Source organism: Mandrillus leucophaeus, unplaced genomic scaffold, assembly GCF_000951045.1.
Source record: "Mandrillus leucophaeus isolate KB7577 unplaced genomic scaffold, Mleu.le_1.0 Scaffold165, whole genome shotgun sequence".
NCBI classification, from domain to species: Eukaryota; Metazoa; Chordata; class Mammalia; order Primates; family Cercopithecidae; genus Mandrillus; species Mandrillus leucophaeus.
Window position 1 is genome coordinate 1,395,115 of NW_012101643.1, and position 20,458 is coordinate 1,415,572.

General features: G+C 37.4%; 1 protein-coding gene across 1 annotated transcript in view; it reads right to left on the reverse strand.

The window, feature by feature from the left end:
• RYR2 (ryanodine receptor 2 (cardiac)) overlaps nucleotides 1-20,458 on the reverse strand; it is a 620,934-nt gene that overhangs the window by 29,001 nt on the left and 571,475 nt on the right. Inside the window, 5 exon segments of the mRNA XM_011976391.1 lie at nucleotides 7,518-7,652; nucleotides 10,283-10,429; nucleotides 14,196-14,256; nucleotides 18,001-18,134; nucleotides 19,298-19,340. Coding sequence (XP_011831781.1) covers nucleotides 7,518-7,652; nucleotides 10,283-10,429; nucleotides 14,196-14,256; nucleotides 18,001-18,134; nucleotides 19,298-19,340 — 520 coding nt within the window.

Sequence of the window (20,458 nt, forward strand, 5' to 3'; positions counted from 1 at the left end):
CTGCCACCATGCCCAGCTAATTTTCGTATTTTTAGTAGAGATGGGGTTTCACCATGTCGGCCAGGCTGGTCTCGAACTCCTGACCTCAGGTGATCCGCCTGCCTCGGCCTCCCAAAGTGCTCGGATTACAGGCGTGAGTCACCACGCCCAGCCTGGATTACTTTTCTCCAAATCTGTGTCTTCATTTGTATTTAATTGTGACTACAGGAAATCAATAAAGAGTAGTTAACACAGCTTCTTTCCCCTTTAGTTAGACCATCTTTCCCATTGCTCATGTTTCCTATGAGACAAGTAGCTTTGTGCTTGCAACTCCCCTCCGGGGATTTCTCTGAGGACTCAGTTTGGATAGTATACCTGGCTCTGGACTGGTACTCCTCTATGTCAAGTTCTGGTCCCCTGGGTCCCCATTCCAATCCCCACAGTGAACCAACAGTGGATTGTGCAGTTCCCAGTCCAGGTCTTGGAATGTCCTAGCTCTCCATCCCTGCTTGTTATGTGTGACAGCACTAGTGGCTGAGATCACCCAGCAACTGATGGAGGAACTGATCATCCATCAGTTCCTCTTGGTGATTCCTGCTGACCAAGACTCTTGGTCTTGCACTTGGGAGTCATTGGGTCTTGGGCTATAATTTGGCTTCCCATATAGGTGTTTGTCTAGGGAAGAGACAACTTGTTGCATTAACTCTTAATGAGTAGCATGTTGGTATTGTGACTTATACATCAGACTTATGTAATACTGGTTAATGTGAGTCTGTCCCCAAAAGGATGATTCACTTGTAGTTTCTAGACATGTAATGTTGAAGATAGGACCATGGAATGAGGCTAAATTACCAAGGAAAATGTTTCCTTCTTTGCAGATCCCTTGTCAGTCATCTAACCAACCTTTCCTGGAAACACCCTTCCTCACTGCTCTCCTTCATTTTACATCAGCTTTATGCACTGTGATGAAGGGATGCCAGCAGAGATCAACAGTGGATTTAACAGTCATGCTGAAAAGAGAGTCTTGTGCATTTGATTATTTAGGCTTAATAAATTACCAAATTTAAAAAGAATAAAATGTACAGTTCACCTGTGGGATGTTGATACTGATTTTCCCAGCCTCATCCTTTACTACCTGGTCAGCCCTAGACAATTGTATGTAGTTGGCTGTGGTGTTGGAATAGGAGGTATGTGGTGAATAACTTCTAATACATGGCTGTCAGACTGTCAGCTACCAAATTATCCTGCTGCAACTGAAAATCCTTTTATCCACCTTTCTTTTCATAGAATCAGCCTAAACCTGATAATGAGGGCTGGAAGTGGAGAGAAGTAATTCTGTGAGACAAAAAGATAAGCTGCTTTCAGACAATCTGAGTAATGAGTTAGGAAGGTGCCTGGTCCTACAAAAATTGAGAAGAGGAAGTTGTTGATTCCCAAGACGTTATAGTCTGCGGCTTCCCTCCCTCATCCATCTCCTAAATGGATTCATTCTGAGGTTGATCATAGTTTCTATGGGTTTTAGGGAACACTAAGGGTCAGCTGCTGGTGAAAATCCTTATGAGACCTTCATCTTGGCAAAAAAAAAAAAAAAAAAAAAAGAAAACAGGAGAGAATTTGGAGAGAGAGAACTAGAGAGACAGATTATTTGTTGGGAAGGTAGGGTAAAATAAGTGACGACAATTAAGTGAGGTAATTTAGAACAATTACCCAAGTAAGTTTATTTCCCTAGGAGTGTACTTTTCATCTTAATCACCTGCAAAGCTATTTTTCCCCAAGTGCATAGGTCTTGTTGACACCTTCCCTGCAGCCTCTGGTTCGGGGGTCCCTCTCCGTCTGCGACGAACATCCTCCTTTACGTCAAGTCAGTCTCCCTGGCTATCTAGTGACAATCATCTTTTTACCTTGGACTTTACATCATTTTTCACTTTTCCCTCCTATGTTCTTGTAGAGGAGGTTCAAGTTCTATCAGGATACTGCTGGTTTAATTAGATTCTCAGGCTCAAAATATCCTAATCTGGAAAAAAAAAAAAAAATCCCCCTGTGACTTGTCTATAACACTGCAGCTATGGCGCCACCTACTGTAAATTATGAAAAACAGAAGGGCGAGTTGCCTACTTGGAAAACCTAAGGTGTTCTCTCAGATCCACAGAAAACAACAAACAAACTCAGGATGAAGTGAATACAGTGTGACATGAGTGAGGAAAATTTATCTCAAGAGAGAATATAGACATCGCCCTGTGAAAGGAAATGTTCAAGAGACTGTCATAAAGAAAGGATTATCTTTGGAGAACTAAATTAAAGAAACGAAATCTTTCTGTTTCCTATTCTGTGCCGCTTTCTTGCTGGCAGGCTGGTTTTAATAAGCCTCTACTTTGAAAGTGCACTACTGTAAGTCATCAGTTACATTTTAAATTTTATTGGCTTTTTAAAGAAGCCCCTGCACAAGTACTAGTAAGAAGCAAATCAAAAGCAAGTGTTTGGACACTACAGTTGGAACGTCAATCTAGGTAATGTGGCCTCCGTTCCCATGGGGGAGTTTTTAGGGACAATCACTGGGATATGAGCTTGTGTAATGCTACAGAGACTCCTGTCTGGTGTGACTGGTTGGCAGCAGCACGTCATTGTGAATGAGCTAGGGATGAAAAAGTGACTTGTGTCTTGGAACTGAGTTTTCTCTTGCAGGGAGGAAACATCTAAAACATATACTCACCCCAGTCAAAGACAAGATAGTAAGTTTATTGTTATGTGTAGAAATACAAAAACCTACAACAGAGCTGGTCATAAATAGTCTTACTCATGAGGACAGAAATCCCTGAAACTGAAGAAAATCTAGGCTCTAGTTAAGTCCATAGTTCAAAACATCAACAGGTCGTATTTCCTCACTGGAACCAAGTTTCTCTGTCTTCTGTATTCATGCCCCATGAAATTGGGCAAAATCAACCAGGTGAAGGCAGTTGTCTTCCTAAGCAAAATTAACTTAGGAAAAGTAATGGAAATGCATCCTGAGAGTGAGGTTCAAAATGTAGTCGTCTAAGGATCCTATGATTACAACTTGAATGGGGTCAACTATGATGACTGCACAATAAAAGGAGAGACCAGGATGTTGCCGGCGTCTCCCTGTGGTATAAAAGGGAGATCTAAAGTCACATATTGTTCTCACTACCTGACACAGGTCACTGAATGTCACAATCTGAAATCATTCCTATTTTTCTATTAATTTTTAGCAATTCTCTGAGCATCATACTCTTTAGGAATACATGACCTAAGTAAACTCTCTGCCCTGAGGCTGGTAGATACTGAGATTTATAAATTTGGTCAGGTGTTTGTCCTAGAATAGTACTGAATTTCTTGGAAGTCACTGCAGGCAATGTACCTGCTGCTGCTACCTTCTGCATTGTGCCATGTAGCCTTTCCTGGCCTCCCACTCCCCTCCTGCCTTCAGGGTCACAGGGTAGAGAGGCTCTGAGCATGGCTGATATTAAAGGCAGCACATGGGAGAGGAGATGAAGGATCCTTGACACATCTTCAGCCCTAGGCCTGGAATGAATGAATAGGTGTGGGAGGAGGGGCAAAGTGTTGCATGTTAGTCACTCTGATGAGAGTCATCACTAGGAACGGGTCAGTCTTGTTGCAGTGAATCCAGTTTTCTTACGGTTGCTGTTAAGTTTTTTTTAAAAAAACTTATAAATTTTTCTCTGCTTTGCGGTGTGAGAAAAGCAGCAACAGGAAGGATAGGAGATACTTTTAAGAAGCAGACAGGTGGGCCACATCAGTGGGTGATAGAAAGGCAGTCAGGGAAGAGGCTCCAGGCAAGGTGCATGAATTATTCGTCCAGCAATTAATCAGAGAAGAAGACTATCAAAGGTAAGTACCGCATCTCAGTCATGCCAACTTATGATGACTAAAATGGATCTCAGGTATTAAGGCACATAAATTGTGTCCATATCAATATCTTCCACTCTAGTATGATGTGACATTAAAAAGTTATTTTTATTTCCCTGTCTAGTAGCCATCTAAAGCAACTGCTCAGTTGCAATATTTGAGCAGTGATGTTGTGAATCCACTATTTTTGTATAGTATATTAAATGTTCTGTATGTAACAGGAATACTGATCCACAAGGTTTTCCAAAACTTCTGGAATTTCTGGGGCATTCTTTTCTTGGAAGATTCTAGGGAAAAGAATGAGCTTAGCAGAATTGCTATAAAGGTGCTTACCATGCAAGTTCCATGAGGGCAGGGACTGTACTTACTCAAACCTTATTCTTAACAAGTGCCTGGTATAAAACAATCACTCAAATTAGTAACAGAAGCATTAATGAAGTTACTAACTGTGAGGTAGTGTAACTTAGAGTACTGGTTGAAGAGTGTCGCCTCTTCCTGTGTGACTTATGACAAGTTACTCAAACTCTTGGTAGCTCAGTTTCCTCATCTGTAAAATGGGAATGATAGCAGGGCCAACCTACAGCAAAAAGTTATTAGGAGACTACTGAGTTAATATTTGTAAAGCTCTTGAGATAATACCTGGCACAACATCATTTATAGCCAAGTGCTATATGAGCACTTGATAAATAAAAAAAATCTACAGGACTGCGGATTTGTAACTGGGATGGCATTTTCTTCCAGTTGAGGAATTAAGTGTATGGATGAACAGCCATGAACATCAGAGTCCTTTCAGCTCTGACACTCCGTGTCCTCCAAGTAGGTCACTAGCACATGGAAATCACAAAGTCATATGCGTAACACCTCAGAATGGCAATAATGACAGGAAATACTGAAAATCATAGATGATTTTTGCATGAACAATACGATTTGCTCTGCTGCCAACTATGTATGGATTGATGAGTTGAAAGCTTTTTTCCCCCCTGCATTTTCCATTAAAAGCATCCCTTTTTGAAGTTCTAAGCCTTCAAAAAGTTAATCTTGACCTAAGAAAAGGGAATATTTTTATGTCAGCAAGCTATTATGTATCCCCAATTTTTAAATAACCTGCAACTCATTTGAGAGTTGTTATTTATTCTCAAATTTTTTTTTATTAAAAAGAAAGTTGGGAAGAGAACAAAATGTCTAATATTGAAAAGCTAAAGAATGACAATCTTGTCTGAGGATCTCTAAATTAGTAAATAAAATAATATTTGTTTAAAGGCGAGGAAGGATGGGCAATTCTATATTAATGATCCTTTATGATAACATTTTAAAAACAGAAAAACTTCTTTACACAAATAAGAGATTCGGGCTCTAAATAAATGGCTCAAGAACAGGCGGTGGATGAAAATGTAACATCAGGTTTCAGCAGAGCTTCCCTCAGCCTCTGTCCTTTAATTCCTTCAGGTCAGCCACCTGTATGTTCTGTCCTCTCCTTCCTGCCAGGAAACAGTCTCTGCATGTAGTTAAACTAATTTTGGGAATAACTGAAGGCAGATTATCTTTTATAACATGGTGGAGAAAAAACTGTCTTAGACTTTTAAAAATAAAAAAATACCTCCGGTAAAAAGAAATAGTATCAGTCATTCAGACAGGAGTAAAGTCGATAAAATGAAAAGCAAACAAGTTTCTTTCTCCTGTGATCTATGGTCCTACCCCGGTAGGAATCCTTGTTCACAGTGTCCTATGAATAAATCCCTCCAGAAAAATGTTATGCATATTCTAGCATATCAAAAATATGAATTGTTGTGTATATATCATTTCACACAATGAGGATCCTATCATACTGATCAAGATCTTGTTTTTTTAAATTAAATGTAATTTAATTAAAATGTAATTTGTATGTCTCTCCATATCCGTATATATGAATTTCTCTCATTTTCAAACAGATGCATATCTGTTATGGATTTATCATAATTGACTTAATCAGGACACTACTAATGATCATTTAGATTATTCCTAGCTTGTGAGGGCAGCTGATGTCCTTGAACATACAGAGGCTTATTTGTGAGTAAACCTTTAGGGAAATTACTAGCAGTGGAATTAATAGGTCAAAAGATATATATAGTTAAAAATTTGATAAGTATCGCAAAACTTCTCTAAAATTGTTGTCAATTCAAATTCCCAGCCAGAGTCATGAAAATGCCGATTTTTTCCCATCAATTCACCAACTATGGGTTTTCACAAACGTGAATACTTTGCAAACCTGACGGGTAAAAAGTGGTTTTTTCATTGTTTTAATTTGCATTTCTTTCACTTTGACAGAGGCTGAGCATCTTTTCAAATCTGCAAGCCTACTGCGTTAATTTCACTGTGAATTGTCTGGTCATGTGATTTACTTGTTTTTCTATTGGTTTATTTCTTCTTATTGATGTGATAAGGACTTGGTAGATTAAGGAAACTGGTCCTTTGTTATGGTGTTAAAAATATTTTTCCCATTTTACCATTTGCCTTTACGACTGTACTTATTGTTGCTCTTTTTTCAAATAATGTTTATGCTTTCATAGACCCTGAGTTTTAGGTCATACTCAGACCCTTCTCCATATAAAAATGAGTATTACTATTATTTAAGGCATCAAATTCTGTCTTGTGATTATTCCTTCTTATTGCATTAAAATATGCTCAATTGAGAATTTATTTTTATTTATAAAGCAACGTTGGTATCCATTTTTATCATTTTCCCCCGAACAGCTTGTCCATGGTACTAATGTCATTTATTAAATTATTTTTCATTTCCTTACTTCAAAAGCTATCTTTATCATCTTTTAATTTCCATGAGTATTTGCATCTGTTTCTGAACCACTCTGTCCCGCTGATTTGTCATTCTTTAGTATAAAATTATCTTAATTGTTAGTCTTTGTAATAATGGTCATTCTCTCTCATCAATCTTTTGGGCTATTTTTTCTAGAGTAATTTATGTATCATTATATCAGCCTCTATACCTAAATCCCCAACACAAATGATGTAGGTATTTTTGTGAGGCGCTTACTGAAGGATACATCTCTTTCCAGCTAGTGATATATATTTTGTCTCATGTTCCCCTTCCTGATCTAAGATCTCATGTATGATAACTTCTCATTTGCCAATATTAGAGAGACAGGTTGTAGAACGGTGATATAAAGCAATATGAAAGCTTTAACAGCTGTTGATTTTTGAAAACCAAAACCAAAAAAGACATTTAAGCCAAGATACTCAATATAAAAGCAAAAATCAGTAGTTCTATAAAGAGATACACTTTTGAAATTTAGTAATTTCAGTTAAAGTCATTAAGGTGACAAAAAACTAAGGCTTCCAAATGTTCTCTGGGAAATAATTTTACCTGCTGTCCTGGGATATGTGAACAACAGGCTTAAGCGATGACATTACTCCTTTGAGTTCTAAGTACATTACTCAGCAATTCTAATTATTAGGCTGTGCAGCACACATGGAAAATGGACAGAAATGCTCCTTTATGTTCTGCTAAAATTGAAAACTGCTGACTCTTTAAAGAGCCGTGCAACTTTTTATTGTTTAGACTATTTTCTATTTTGCACTGTTGGAGAATAAATACACAATTACCTAGATTGCAGAAGCAGGAGACGGTTTTGTTCATATGCGATCAAAGGTTATGAACTTACCGTTAGCATATCATCACATTTCATATCTGGTGTATCACCGTCTTCACTTTTATTGTAGAATTTTCGGAAAAAATTGAATGCCACCACAGTGTACAGGTACACAACAACAGCTAACAAGCCAACAGTTAATACGAGCTGGAAAGCAATGTGACAAGGGACAGGTATTAGAAATGTAGGACATGCAATTGACACATGTGGCATCTACGTGGGTGGGGAATGCTCTAGTGAGAACACAGCTGTGTTTACTAGAAGCTAATGGGATCCATAACTTATTTCTCACCTTTCTTACCCCCTTGTGCAGACATTTATTTTCATATTCTCTTTATCAAGTTGTCAGACTTGATTTATTTTATATTTTATTTTATTTTATTTTTTTTCGAGATGGAGTCTTGCTCTGTCACCAGGCTGGAGTGCAGTGGCGCGATCTTGGCTCACTGCAAACTCTGCCTCCCAAGTGGCTGGGATTACACGTGTGCACCACCATGCCTGGCTAATTTTGTATTTTTAGTAGAGATGGGGTTTCTCCATGTTTGTCAGGCTGGTCTCGAACTCCCGACCTCAGGCGATCTGCCCGCCTCGGCCTCCCAAAGTGCGGGGATTACAGGCGTGAGCCACTGTGCCTTTCTTCGTTTTATGAGGGCTATTTTCCATAATTTACATTTAATAAAACGCATTTTATTTTTATGACTGTAAATTATTTTTTAATTTTCAATCATATCCTAAATAGACGTTGGTATTGCCCCTGAAATCTGGGGACACACAATTAGTAATAATGTATAATATAAATATTTTTTAAAACTGAGAAATCTTGCTTTGTAAACAATGACCAAAGTGAAAAACACCACAGCTAATGACCAACACTATTTTGAAGGCTATTTTTCTCAATCTGTAATTCAATGTCTCTGTTTGAAAGGTCTTTCAGCTCTATGTAATCTGTTTTTAATCCAAATTATACTTTAATTTTTAGATAGTTATAAGTATATGATAGAATTGTAGAGTATTTTTGATAGAATATGCATATGCTAAAAATGGGGCTTTTCACCAAGTTGGTGAAAATCTATTTCTAGTTTCATCACAGAAATTCTACCACGCTACCATGCCTTATCTGTATGTGTAGTCTCTGATTACAGCAGAACTTTATGGTCTCAACTGTGACTGCCTATGCTCATTAAGTCTTTACAAAATCACTTTACAATTATCTGGAGAAAACATGTTAGCTTAACAGAGGGTTTCATTCATTTCTATAAATGAAGTACAAGGCCACTGTGAATTTCTGCATGTTTTACCTGTTAGGACTATTAAACTCTACATATTTCTGCAAATGAACATTTGAGGCCAGGTGGGGTGGCTCATGCCTGTAATCCCAGCACTTTGGGAGGGCGAGGCGGGCAGATCACCTGAGGTTCGAGACCAGCCTGGCCAACATGGTGAAACCCCATCTCTACTAAAAATAGAAAAATTAGCCAGGCATGGTGGCACGTGCCTATAATCCCAGTTATGTGGGCGGCTGGGGCAAGAGAATCACTTGAACCTAGGAGGCGGAGGTTGCAGTGAGCCGAGATCACACCACTGCACTCCAGCCTGGGTGACAGAGCAAGACTCTGTCTTAAAAACAAACAAAAAAAGAAAATTTGATACCTCAAAAAGAAAGAAACCCCACAAAGTTCAGAAACTAAAAGTAGTGCCAGATCTTTTATGTAGAAACACACATAGATTTGGCATCTCCAGTTCTTTACTACACATACCGGGAGCTCAAACACAACTTAAGAACTGACTGGCAGATAAATAGACTTTTTGTCATTAGACCCATGACTTGCTGTGCACATCATAGCCATAAGGAGAACCTAAAGTGACATATGTAAGAATAATGTGCTGAAATTTAGAAAACTAATGATAATGGGGACTTAACTGTGGACCCAGTTCAAAGCTTTTAGAGAGGCAATTATTTTAAAATGTGCTGGGCTACAAGACTCTGGAAAAGAAGGATTCTGTTAATCCAAATAACTAACACAGCATATGTTACCACCCAGTGGACACTTGAAAAATAGCAAATGAATTAATAAATGCATACTTCTGCAATATGCTTCAAGATAATGGAAAGTTTTAACATTACAAACGGTTCCATTAGAACATGCATACTTCTGCCATATGCTTCATGATAATGGAAAGTTTTAACATTACAAGTAGGTTCCATTAGAACATAAGTGCATTTTCTGGACCTAGACCAGTTTTCTTCTGAGTCAGCATGACCTTGTCAAATATGAAACATTATCCTTTTTGCTCAATTTAAAAGTAAAGCGTATAAGATAAACAGTTTAAAAATATTACATTAAAATGCAGCATCTCATATTTTACAGCTAACACAATAAGTGCATCAGGATTCTGTAACCTATTTTGGTTCCACATAACAGCAAGTGGAGCAAACACTATACCAGAAACAAAATAGTAACTAAGTTCCTGAGTGCTTAATATGTGCCAGGGGCTGTGTTAAAGCATATACATTTGTTTTTATTTCATTTTCACAAAAATCTGGTAAGGTATGTACTTTTATTATTTTCAATTAATTTATCCAAGGTCAAGTCAAGGCTTGAGTATAGGCCTAGAAGACTCTCAAACTGCTAATCCCTGCAGTTTAGAAGAGGTACAGACCCTTCCTTCCAAAAAATCTTTAAAACTGTACATTGCCATTTGAGGGGTAGTTTTATTTTTCTTTATTTGTTGCTTTTTTATTTTCTGCAATGGGGAAAAAAAGATAAACTGCTTACCTGTTTGCCATTGTGAGTTACTGAGGACAAGATGGTTCTTAATGTCTTGAATCCCATAGCAATGTCGAGAAGGTGAGCAGCAAAAAAAAAGTTGTTATAGTGTCCAAGAACAGACATAGTCATATACCAGGCTAGGTAGAGGAAGGACTATCAAGACAAAATGAGGGGGAAACATGTCAGAAAATAGAATGCATCACCATTGTTATGGGTTAAGCAAAACAAGCCGGGAACAGAAAGTTAAACTCTACATGTTCTCACTCACATGTGGAATCTTAAAAAGTTAATCTCATGGAAGTAAAAAGTAGGAGAGAGGACACTAGAGATCGGGGAGAAAAAGGAGGTGTAGGAATAGGGAGAGATTTGTTAAAAGATACAAAGTTATAGCTAGATAGAAAAAATAATTTCTAGGGTTCTATACCACTGTAGGATGACGGCAGGTCACAATAATATATAGTTTCAAACAGCCAGAAGGAGGATATTAAATGTTCCCTACACAAAGAAGTGATAAATGTTAAAGAAAATGCATATACTAATTGCCCTGATCTGATTACATTATATTTATCAAAATATCACTAGGTACCTCATGAATATGTACAATTATTTGTCAATTAAAAAAAATTAAAAAGCAACTCCAATTTCACTCTTATAATTACTCTATTTACTTCATCTTTGTACATTATACTTTTTTTTTTTTTTTTTTTGAGACAGTCTCTCGCTCTGCCACTCAGGCTGGAGTGCAGTGGCCCGATCTCGGCTCATTGGAAGCTCTGTCTCCTGGGTTCCTGCCATTCTCCTGCCTCAGCCTCCTGAGTAGCTGGGACTACAGGTGCCGCCACCTCGCCCGGCTAATTTTTGTATTTTTAGTAGAGATGGGGTTTCACTGTGTTAGCCAGGATGGTTTCGATCTCCTGACCTCAGGATCCGCCCACCTTGCCCCTCCCAAAGTCCTGGGATTACAGGCGTGAGTCACCGCGCCTGGCCCCCTATACATTTTTATAATTCTAGTTAGCTGTATCAGCTTGTTCTCAGTGTATTTTATTTTTACTTAATTTGTTCTGAAAAGGTCAGTGTCATTCTCTTTAAAACAGTTTTAAAGTGTTTTAAGAATTGTCACTGTTCTTATTTATCCTCCAACAGAGAAACATTTATTGACTTCCTAGTCAGCAGCAGGCTTTCTCAACCCGGCGCTATTGATATTTTGGATCAGATAATCCTTTATTATGGGTGCTGTTCTGTGCATGGTAGGATGGCAAGCAGCATCAACTAGATGCCAATCGCACCGACCCCACCTCTCCCCCGAGTCATGACAACCAAAAATGTCTCCAGACATTGCCAAACATCACTGGGAGACAAAGCTGCTTCCCAGTGGAGAAGAACCCTTGCTCTACAGCCAGCCAAAGAACCAGTCACTGTCTCTCCCTCCTTTTCTTCCCTTCTTTGCTTTTCATTTATTCGCTCACCAAATCAGTGTTTGCTGAGATCTACTAGTTACGAAATTACATGTTTTATTAACCAAGCATCTCACTTTACATGAGCCGCAGTAAGTCTAGGAGAAACCCAAATACCATGTGACGTCACTGAAAGCTACAGTACACCTAATAATACAATTGGTTCTGTTGTAGAAGTCTCCTGGGTTATAATTAATGTGGATTATTCACATAGGCTGGAAAATGAATATACTTTTAGGGGAGGGCCGGGACTAATGCTGAATAAAAACATGGTGGCTGTTCTTACTTATGGGACTACAGTCTCTGTTGCATAAGGGATGTTTTGCTGGTGGAGTCAGAAGCCACCCATTTGGGGAAGGGGCGGACACCTTCATTTTGACTGTAAGATATCTTAATCTTTCACAGAGAACAAAAATGGGGGGGCTGAGCTAGGAAGGGGATTTCAAGGACCATGTGGAACTGAAGCTAGAGGTCAAGTGGCAGAAAAGAAAATAGCCTTTTTAAAAAGCACACTGAGATAAGACCAAGAGGAGTTTGCTTGGGAAGGAAAATTTGGTTTGAGTGGTGGGTTCCTGTTTTGCAAGATCAAGCTAGAAAAGTGTGACAGTGTTGGAGAGACTTGAGGGCAAGTTAAAGGACATTTGTGTACCCCACAGGAGCTTGAGTGCCACTGCAGTATCATGAGGAGGATAATGGTTTATGAAAAATGGCATTGTAGGAAAATTTCTTGAGCACCTACTAAGTGCTGGTCAATGTTCAATATAATTGCACACATGGTCTCTTTTTTATTTTAGCAAGATCTCTGATGAACAGGCATGTTTAGCCCCAATTTATATATGAGGAAGTGAGCTTGCTCCAGTTAAGCTATTGTCTAAAAACATTGTAAGTGGCACAGCCATTAAATTAGAAGACTACTGGACAAGCCCCAGGATGAGGTTACCAGAGCCCAAAAAAAGCAGCAAAAGTAAGAGTAAGAAGGGAGAATTACAGAGGACACAAACAGGACCAAGATTCAGCAAATAATCAAATGCATGCATTGGAGGGAGAAAGAAGAGGAGTCCATATGAATAATTTAAGCTTAGGTAGTAAGAAGAAGAAAAATACTAAGAGAAAATTGTAGACTGAAGACTGGATTTGGAGGGGAGGAGCAGAGGAGAAGGAAGATGAAAATCTGCCATGGGACATTCAGATGGAGCTAATCTAATGAACCATTAAGAAATGCAAAGACTGAGGAAAAGGAAAATTTATGGGCATAAGATGAGTAAGGAACTAAATGACAAGCTGGGCCAAAGGTGCATGTGTGGTCTACATATGTGCTTGCTGCACAGTTAAATTTGAGAGAGAAAGAATAAATGATTTTTAGTTTAGGTGTGTTGCATGAAGTAATTTGGGAGGTGACTGGCCAAACAGAAGCCATGAAACTGCAGGTGGATAAAAGCCTACTAAGGTAGCAGAAAACTGTCTGAGGAAAGACTCCGTCCTGGATCTATCTATGCTCAAGTTATCTAGACAAAAAAGTTACATAGCAAGATGAATATTATGGATAAGCTGCATCTGGGCAGAAGCTGCATCTGGGCAAAAGTGGGCTCTGCAAATATTGTGGCATGGAAGATTGAGCTTAGCGGGCAGAACTTAAGATGGACTGGCCACTTGAATGGAAAATGCCCATTAGAGCCAAAGTTGAGGATGCCCTCTTGTTATTCAGGGGAGTTGCTTCCATTTGGATGAGAAATTATTTGTAAGATAGTGTATTAATAGTTTATAGTTCTAAAAGATAATTTTGAACTCTTAGAGAATGCTCCTAAGATACCCAGAGCTCTGGGCCCATGGCTAGATGAGGAAAGGGGTAAGGATAGAGGCAGGAGAATTTGGGGGCTATCAAAGGCTTCTAAATAGGAGAATGGAACTAATGTTAACTATAAAAGTCAGTGCTAAAATTAAAGAGTGAAATCTTGAGATACCTGGTGGGTTTTAGTAATAGGTAATTTTTTTTTCTATTTTATTTGAATATATATTAGGGCCCTATATTTAGTCTCCAAAGAATATTTGGTAAAAGGAGAATAAAAAAAAACCTCCATAATTTAATGTACTTAATTTGGGGAAAACCTAAATTTAGCACAATTAATGTTCTTTGAAAATTATTTAGGAGTTTCTTTTTAACGTCTATAAAACTGAAGTATGCCATTGCCCAATTAAAACCTTAATGGACATACTCACAAATCTGCATCTCAGTTTTTCTTTTGTGTAAATATATTTTCATTTTAATGTTTCGGCTATTGAAAGAAATGGAATGAGAGATGGGCTTGTTAATCATATCATTCTGTGGCTCTCTCTCCAGATCTGGTCTGTATGCAATGAATTGGTATTTGAAACATTTTCTACATAACCATCCTTCCATCTACAGAACTCCCACAGACTTATCTAATCAGAGTGCATTTTCTTTTGTGATAATGAAGTAGGCTTACGTTGTCAGTGAAAACGACTCCTAGTTTCCACATCTGATACTTCACATCAATAGAGTTCAGTCTGCAATGACAAAAAAAAAAAAAAAAAGTGTAGTTATGCACATTAATCAAAGACTCATAGGCTTGCAAGAGCTGACGGCCTTCGCATTCAATGGCACAAGACTTGGAAACCTTCTAAGGAAACTAGTTCTATCCCAGATGCCAAGGGAGGAGCTGAGAGCCAACTCTGACACTGTATTCTAGAGTTTCATGATGTGTTTTTAGAGGATCTTGGAAACCAAAACACCATCACCTTAGTCTTATGTTATTTAAAAATAGTCCTTTCTTTTTCACCTTTTCCTTTCCTACATTCACTATTAACTTTTTTTTCTTTCTTTTTTTTTTTTTTTTGAGACAGAGTTGCACTCAGTCACCCAGACTAGAATGCAATGGTGCAATCTTGGCTCACTGCAATCTCTGCCTCTCGGGCTCAAGCGATTCTCGTGCCTCAGCCTCCCGAGTAGCTGGGATTACAGGCATGTCCTACTACTCCTGGCTAATTTTTTTTTTTTTTTTGTAGAGTTGGGGTTTCATCATGTTGGCCAGGCTGGTCTTGAATTCCTGATCTCAGGTGATCTGTCCGCTTTGGCCTCCCGAAGTGCTGGGATTACAGGCATGCACCATTGTGCCCAGCTACATATAACATTCCTTGAAACTGTACTAAATTGGCCAACATATGTACACATCAAACATTTCCTCACTAACTTTTATATGCACTTGCAATGGCATGCCAACAGAGTAACTTTTGATTCAAATAATAAAAGCTAGCATAAATATACACATTTATTTTACAACTATCTTATTTTATAAATGGAAGGGCTTTTAAATGGTTTTTACTTCATTTCCAGAAAATTCACTTTCTCTGTTTCCTTTTCCATCCAGGCAGCAATTTAGCTCTTCCCCTCGGTTCTCATAGCATTTTGTAGACAATTCCTTTTATTATTATTTCCTACATTGTCTTACAGTTGTGGGTGCTGGTGTATGCATGTATGTGGATATACGCCTCTCTCACTAGTCTGTGAACTCCCCAGCTCCACGCACAATAGCTCACACACTGAATGTCTAAATGCATATATGTTGAATGAATAAATCCTAAAGTAAACATTTGTGATCTTTGTAGATTACAAACACGTATATTAAAATATACGTGTTAATTTTCATTTTTCAGAACTTGCCACTGATTTATTGGCTAGAAATTATAACTTTGCCAACCTTTCCAATATTCCAGCTCTAAGTAATCGATATGAAATAATGCATTTTAACATAATGGCAATATTATTTTCTAAAGGGTTTCTCTAGACTTAATGTTTTAGCCTTTATTGCCTCTTTAATCATTTCTTTTAATTAGGCTAAACTTAAATTATAAATGCTAAGATAAGTAGGTGCATATCAAAGGTGACTTTTTAGGAGATTTTTTTCACTAAGGATTAAGGCTCAGTTAACTTAGTACAGGATTTAAAAAAAAAATTTTATCCTTAAAGAAATAAAGTTATCTATGAACTAGAATTAATTTTATCACAGGAGCCTTTAAAAAAAGTTCCATAAATATTTACAACAGGTTTCAATATAAGAATGTTTTTTCTTAAATTAAAAAAGGAAGAGTTGGGAGAAAAAAATGGAGTAATTTGCATGAGAGCATAATTATTTTACATTAAAGCAATCTAAAACAAAATAACGGTTTATATCAGGATGTATGAATTGCCTATGGTGGTTTCTTATTTTATTTTAAAAATTATTCTTCAGAGTTATTTTCCATCTCTAGCATACTTTAGTGTGACAGTATACCATCAATATCACACAGCAGCACACCCCACTCATTTCTCACCCGTAAGTGGTAGCCATGCTGTTTGGGTGAGGCTGACCCCACCCCTGGGGCAGGGCCATGGCTGAGCTAAGCCAATCAGAACACGGTCTTCCTGGTCGCGCGGGCAGGAGGATGCCAAAGCTCCAGTCAAGGGTAAACTATAACTAGGAAGCTGAGTTTTGCTAGATGTTTTGAGACACGATCTCCTTTCCTCCCCAGTGAGGACACAAATGCAGACTTGCTGACTGCTTGCAGCTATTCCACCCCCAGAAATGGAGCTGGCCACTTATTTAAAGGTGCACATACCAAGCCTTATGTGTTTGATAAATAAATATATAAATCATCCTTGTAGTTCAATGTTCACATTAAGATAGGGTTCATATATAAATCGGATAATCTTTTAAAACTTGACCTTCCTAAATGCTTTAGTTAAAGAGACATTATATGTAAATCTTTTTCCTAGTTGTACATTATTTACCAGAACTTTATTCTTCTAATTTTATTCTCCATATGTAGAGGTGCTAAATGCTATATGAACTTCTTGGTACTTTGCTAGGAGTCAAACTTACACACATTTACTATGTATAATGGTAGAAAACTATGCCAATTTAAAACTATTTCTTCATAGCAGAAAAGCAGCCTAAACTTCCCTTCTATTTTTTCAGACTTTTTTTCTAGAGTAACAAAGGTGACCATAGAAAATGCATAACTCAGTAAAACTACTTAATTCGGTATTGCTTATTAAGGATCTGAAAATGTCTGTGGGATGCTCAGCCTCACTCACACCCTAGTTCTTGTTTCATATGATATATATTTTTTATACTTTTCTAACATAAGGGACACAGGTCCTAAGGATTGCTCATCTGTGTTCAATTTTACATGCAGTGGCATAACCTTTAAATATACATTTGTTTTCCTAGAGTACTCAAGTAATATTTTGGACCTTAATTCACATTTACTGATCTAAGTTCTTTTCAACAATAAGTTCAAAAACAAGTTCACCTTAACTTTAAAGACCCAAGTAGCTCTAATAAGTTTTCAGATAGATAAAAACAATATGACCAATGAGATAGGCCAACCAAACTATCTTTTTAATGCTAGGTAACAGATTATCTAAGAAAATAATACTGCTTCACAGAACCATAAATATGTTTTCAAAGTAACCATCACATCCCTAATCATGTTAAGAGAAAGTATTGTTTCTTCCAGAATCATTAAGTGACTACAACAAGCAATTACATTTTTAAAAGCATGTCTTACTTTTATTCCAGAGATTCAGTTGATCAAATTTGCTAGATGGATGTATGTATATATCTCTACACTCACACTATATGTGTGTGTGTGTGTGTGTGTGTGTGACATTTAAACTCAGGTACATTCAACTCAACTGGTTTTAAAACATTATTCCATGAAAGCAGTATATAAAGAGTGTTTCATTTTGAAGTAAACTTTACAAGTAATAGTAGGACAGGATATTATTTCTGACATACTAAGCCTTTGCTATTCAAAAAAATACAATAATTATAATAAAGTAATATGAGTTCCTCTGAACATTGTAAATAAAAGGGCTACATAATTTTCTTATGTTTTGGAAAAGGGAACTAATTTTTTTCAAACAGGAATTACCAGAAATCAGCCATATATTGAGTTTTTGTGTGTGTTTTACTTAGATTTAAGGATCTTTAAAGACAGAGAAGGCAAATTAAGTCAAAAACATGAATAGTCTTTCTTTTCTCTTGTAAATATTAAAAGGTACCTCCAAAATTAATAGAAAAAAATCCAATGATTCCAGAGTTCCAAATACCAAGAAGTGTAAAAGTAGACTTTATATACATTCTGTTTTCCTCATCTATCTATTCTTCTGACATTAAAGGAAAGGAAATCAATGCACAAGTTTAGAAATGTATTAATGTTTTCCCTTTTCAATCTAAGTCTGTAGGATAGAGCCGAAGTAACACTTACACAGCTGATAAGGAGCTGTCTTTCTTTGGCTTCTTCTTTTCTCTGGCATCACTGAAGTCCAGAGCTGCCTTGTCCATGCCAAGTAATTCACTAATTCTGTCTCGGCCGTAGAACTCTCCATACTTATCCATTACCTTGGGGCATGAGAAAAAGCATTTTGTTGGCTTCAACCATTAAGTAATATCTATATGTGTGTATAAAACATCTAATCATTTTTATACTTACTGTATATTTGCCCTAACAATCACCTAAAATCTAGTTTATGGCTCATCTTCTATGATCACATGCTTAAGGTCTAAACAAATTCACTGCATTTTACATAATAACTATCTGAGGAATAAGATTTCTCTCTCATTCAAGAGAGGGAGACGTACCAAGGAAAAAGATGAGCTGAAATAAAAGTGTAAGAAATGGAGGGAAATGGAATAAGAGTGACCTTTACTAAATTAATACTTTGTGTCAGAAATTATGCTTCATTCCATATGACTGTCACAATATGTAGGTTTCATGTGATTGATATTCTGCAGATAAAGAAACTGTACCTTAGAAAACTTCCTGTAATGTGCCTAAGGTTGCTAAACTCAGCAAGAGATGGGGTCCAGGAAGCAACCAGGCCATGCCTGACTCCCCAGCCAATGATCCTCTGCATAGACCTCTGCATGCTAACAGGGGACACATCACAGGGTGGCATTCTTCCATGCTCTCGATTTCAACCCCTCAACTCTCTGACCACAAGGCCCATCTTTCCACCCCACTCCCCTGAGTATCCTGACCCCAGCAATTCTTCAGTAACACCAGGACCTGCAACCTTGTCACCATCCTCAGCCTGCCACCACGCCCGGCCATTATGTGCTATTCTGGAAATTCGTATTTGGCTGGACGTGGTGGCTCACGCCTGTAATCCCAGCACTTTGGTAGATCAAGGCGGGTGGATCACCTGAGGTCAGGAGTCGGAGCCTGGCCAACATGGCGAAACCTCGTCTCGACTAAAAATACAAAAATTAGCCAGGCGTGGTGGCGGGCGCCTGTAATCCCAGCCACTCGGGAGACTGAGGCAGGAGAATCACTTGAACCCGGGAGGCGGAGGTTACACGGTTGCAGTGAGCCAAGGTCGCGCCACTGCACTCCAGCCTGGGAGACAGACCGAGACTCCGCCTCAAAAAAAAAAAAAAAAAAAAAAGAGACATTAATAGGCAGATAAATTATACCTCGATATCTTATTCTACAGCTGAATCACATCAAATTAAAATCCAAACTGTGCTTTAAGAAAAATATAGAGGATTCCAAGTAGTATTACCTTTCTTTTAACAAATTTGTCCCAGTAGTTGTTGGGAAATGACCTAAAATATAGAAAAGCATAGAAGTAAATAGTATTATTTTTAATGACAAATAATAACATATCATTTGGGATATATGGCATACTTAAAATAATATGTAAACATATATCCTGCCATCCATGTAAACTTACAATGAATTTGGTTAACATCACATAATTTCCTGCATCACAGGTATTTGAATATTATTTTAAATATTAACATGTAAATATATACAAAAGCGTATAAGCTGATACTTTAATGGAGAAGAATATGAGAATATTTATTAGGTAGTATTGCTATTTATTTGTTTTTATCATATCAATACATAGACCTGTTTATCAATTGCCTTTAAAAATTAAAGTATCTAGAAACCTATCATTGTTATTCCTATGAAGAAAAAAAATCTCCTTCCTACCAGTTATCCTCAAAGAAACTTTGAGCTTAGCACCAAAGCACAACTCTAGCACCTTAACTAATACATACAGAGTTTACCTAAAGGGAATGACTTGTTTAGACTTAGTATTAATGGTAGAATTGCTAAACAAAGCATTTAGCATTTAGAATAAACATGTATCATGTATAAATAAATCATCTCCATTTGACAACTCAGAACCCATTAGCAAATAACTTTTAATAAGCAAAACTAATCACAATTTTAAAAAGATTTCACTCTTGAATAGTAAATATAAACTATTACAACTATTGCAGTACTAATTCTTTTTACAGTGAAAAATTATACTTTTGTCATGGATTTATATTCAGAACAGCAGCTGGTAGTTTGGATCTTGATCTCACAGGGCTAAACGATTATTGGATCGGAAAAGCTTTTGTTTTTCTGTCTTATATTTTACACCATGTCCTAACATGTAGTTAGTTTCATGCTAGGCTGCTTGATGGTACTGAAAGTTGATAACTCAGATATATTCAAGGTGTAAAATTCAATATGTTTTCCTTTAATGCTACAACTTTTTCCTTAATGAATAATTTTCGCTTCCTCTGCTTTTGGATGAGATAACCCTGCCTGCAGGTCATGCACTTTCTGTTACACACATCCCTGAACGCTGAGTAATGGATGTGAAGTTCCATCAGTGCTGTGGAAATGAACTCTAAGCCATTTTTGATTAAGGAATTCAGAACTCAGA